This window comes from Cystoisospora suis (assembly GCF_002600585.1).
Source record: "Cystoisospora suis strain Wien I chromosome Unknown contig_2667, whole genome shotgun sequence".
NCBI lineage: Eukaryota > Apicomplexa > Conoidasida > Eucoccidiorida > Sarcocystidae > Cystoisospora > Cystoisospora suis.
In genome coordinates this window covers 277-3,533 of record NW_027155464.1, presented here as the reverse complement: position 1 = coordinate 3,533, position 3,257 = coordinate 277, and the positions used below count along the sequence as shown (strand labels likewise).

General features: G+C 56.5%; 2 protein-coding genes across 2 annotated transcripts in view; both read right to left on the bottom strand.

Annotated features, from left to right (window-relative positions):
- Positions 1-939, bottom strand: part of CSUI_005495 (uncharacterized protein) — a 13,668-nt gene extending 12,729 nt beyond the window's left edge. The window contains exon 1 of the mRNA XM_068065671.1: positions 1-939. This exon is cut by the window's left edge and continues 301 nt beyond it. The gene's annotated coding sequence lies outside the window, so the exon portion shown is untranslated.
- Positions 940-2,096: 1,157 nt separating this feature from the next.
- Positions 2,097-2,864, bottom strand: CSUI_005494 (uncharacterized protein; the record flags this gene model as incomplete). The annotated part of the gene is made up of 1 exon (XM_068065670.1): positions 2,097-2,864. A coding segment is annotated over exon 1 (702 nt), but the record flags the coding sequence as incomplete, so codon positions are not given.
- Positions 2,865-3,257: the final 393 nt, after the last annotated feature.

Here is a 3,257-nt window from a genome sequence, read left to right as displayed (position 1 = left end):
ACGCGCGGACGGCTGACACATCCGGCAAACGGACAGAAACAGGAGATGAATGTGGAGACGCAGCGGAGGTGTTACCGAAAAGTTGCGCCCGCTGTTGACGCAAGAAATTTACGAAATGAAGCAAAGATTTGGTAGGCCGAGAAGTATTCAGTGCCCACATACAATAGCTGGCATCTTCTCTCGCGACTGCCGCGAAGGTTTTGCCAAGGTGCTTTCCGAAATCGAAGCGACAATCACCGCTGACTCTCGCGGAGCCCGCAGACGATGCCAACGACGACAGGGAAGGAGTGGAGGGGCCGTAGAAGAGGCCTGATGGTATCGTGGACGATGTTGACTCGACTGAGGTAGACGGCGGCCTCGGCGCATCCATTGTCGAGAAAAGAGTCCTCCGTGGGCAGCGATAGAAAGAGACCCTGAAAAACACAAAACTCTGCCCCCGGTTTACGCGGTCCTTTTATTCGGCTCCGGTGGCCGAGGTGTCCCCAGTGGAGCCAACAGCGGAGTAAGTGCATACGCCCACCGTAAGCAGAGATCGCCCAACTGTGACTTTCCGGTGAGACGGCAGCGGGTCCCCGAAAGCAGACCTCTCACTGTCCGAAGCAAGCTGCTGACGTGCTGGAAGTAAGTCCGTCTGCTTGGGAGAGACCTTCGCCTCGCCCGGCGTCAGAACACCATCCGGCAAGCGTTGTCTCCGGGCGGAAAAACCCAAATGGGCCGGAGGTCCGGCTAAGTGAGTTGCGGCTCTCCAGACATGTAACATCGCACACGCGGTGGCGAAGCTTCCGCGGGCAACAGCAAGCGTATGTCCACTCGGAATCGCGCGGCCACACTCTGCAGGCCGCTCTGCTGAAGCAGCCCCTCTTCTGAACCGTAGACGGAAACCCACCCTACGGCACAATCGGAGCATGGAGGCAAAGGCGGACCAGCAGACCCCGGCTTGCGTAATGTGGACTCGTAGAGAAGCCACTCGTCCGTTTCCGTCCGAGCCCCTGGCTCCCAGGTGGTCCTTTGGCTCCCAGGGTGCATGCGAACGCATGCGTTGCATGCACCCTGTGAGCCAAGTCAGCCAAAGGACGCATTGCTCCCCAACGCGCTAGCGCAGGCCCGGACAGTTAACGAGAAGTGTGCCGAGCAAGAGGTTAATAGCGTAGGCCCGGACAGTTAACGAGAAGTATGCCGCGCAAGAGGTTAATAGCATAGGCCCGGACAGTTAACGAGGAGTGCGCCGCGGAAGAGATTAATCAGGCGCCGGCTAGTCTTGAATGCTAATGCTGACTGCTCTGCGTCCTTCGCCGGATCTAGTGTGACACACATATAACATGAAATAGAGCCACTGTAGTACATTGAGAAGATGGGTCGCGTTGCGACTGTGATGCGGGCTCTACGCTCTGCGCGACCGCCGCTGCATCTCTTGCCGTGCCATCTGCATGCTGTAGCCGCCAGACACAAAAACTTCAGAGGTTATTTCTGTCCATTTGGTGGCTGTTGTGCCGGTGCTAGGCTCGCGAGGCTGAACAAGTAATGGGGTAGCCCAGCGGGAGAGCGCAGCGGAAGGATTGCCGCAGCTTTGTGCGGCCGCACCGCTGGGAAGGCCGCGAACAGAAGGTGTCTCGTCCCGTGTGGAGTGCTGATGCTGCTGTGCTTGGGAAGAGTTAGAAGACGCTATCCACCTGTTGTGCTTTGGAAACGTGAAGACACTGCATTCACACAACCGCGACAACGCAATTACTCAACCACCCAAACACGGGTCCATCTACTGACGAATGTAACAAGAAGGTCGTTGACAGCTGCACAAAAATAACAAGGGATAGGTGTGAGCTCCGCCACGCCCAGCACGATCGGAATCAACCGCGAAGCTCTCTTCCCGTCACTCCGCTAACGGACTACTAAGGGGAAGAAAAGAACGAAACTCTACTTCCTCCTCCCTTTTCTTCCTCTCCCTGTCCTGTCGCTGCCTAGTGCGACGNNAGCGGGCTCCTACCAACACTACGAACTACTGCCAACTAGTCAACTACGTAGTGTCTCCCGCTCTACAGGGCTATCCTAGCACCCGGCCCCCAAGGACTACTAACCGCGGTGCACACAGTCTAACTCACGAACACATTTCTCGCTGAGGAACATAAGTTCCTCGCGGGCACATCATCCACCCCTTGTTGAAAACGCGCGGTCTCTGCGCGCTCACACACACGGCGCTGTTCCTCTTGCCGGCGCTCGGCTTCCCTCGCTCGCCGAGATGCCACAGGGCGGAGCCCATAATCTGTTGTCACTGGAGCACTGACTTGTGGCAACGCTCCTCGTTCTCCACTGATGTGTCCATCGTTTCTGTTGCTTGGTTCTACGGGGGCGCCGGCTTGTATCCGCGGCAACGCCAGCCCAGCCAGATCTTTTTCTTCTGGTAGGTCCAGGAGCTTGAATTGGTTCCGCGTCACCTGCCGCTCCTCGTTCGTGACCAGATCGCGTGCCTTGAACTTGATGCCGTTCGAGTAACTTTCCGTAATCACCCAGGGCCCGGCGTATCTTGGAGTGAACTTCGCCGGATAATTCGCTTTATCCCGAGGCGATAAACTGATAGCTACGATTGTCCCCACTGGGATCCTGGAATTATTCTCGTTCAGCAGCTTCCTTCGCCGAAGTTCTGCTCGCATGTGTGCCTCGTGCGTATCAACCCGAGCACGCCACAGACGGTGTAACCAAAACTTGGACGTTGGGTCCAAGCGAGGTTCATCCAGGTGCCGTTGCACAGGCAAAATCGCTTCCCGTCCGTGGGTCAAGAAGAAGGGCGAAAACCCTGTAGCCATGTGCGGGGTTGAGTTATGCGCCAACGCCACGGCCGACAGGTAAGTATCCCAGTTGTTGCCCTCCTCATTTACCAAAGCAGCCAACGCCTTTCGGAGAGTCCTCATGAAGCTGTCGACGATCGAGTTACCCTTAGGGTGGTACGGAGTGCTGTATAATTTCTTTATACCCATACTCACACAGAAATCAGGTAGCACAGCAGCCACGAACTGAGGGCCGTTGTCTGACAGCGAGGCCGCTGGGACGCCATGCTGTGGCATCCATCTGTCCCTCAAACACGACACCACATCGGTCACCTCGGCCTTCCGCAGAACTGTGAGTTCAACCCACCGCGTAAAATGGTCGATAAGAACTAATATAATAGTCGCACCTCTAGTCGTTTTTGTAAGCGGCCCAAACAGATCCATCGCCACGGCTTCTCCTGGCCAATCCCTTGGCAGAGCTTGCATTGGGAACGACCG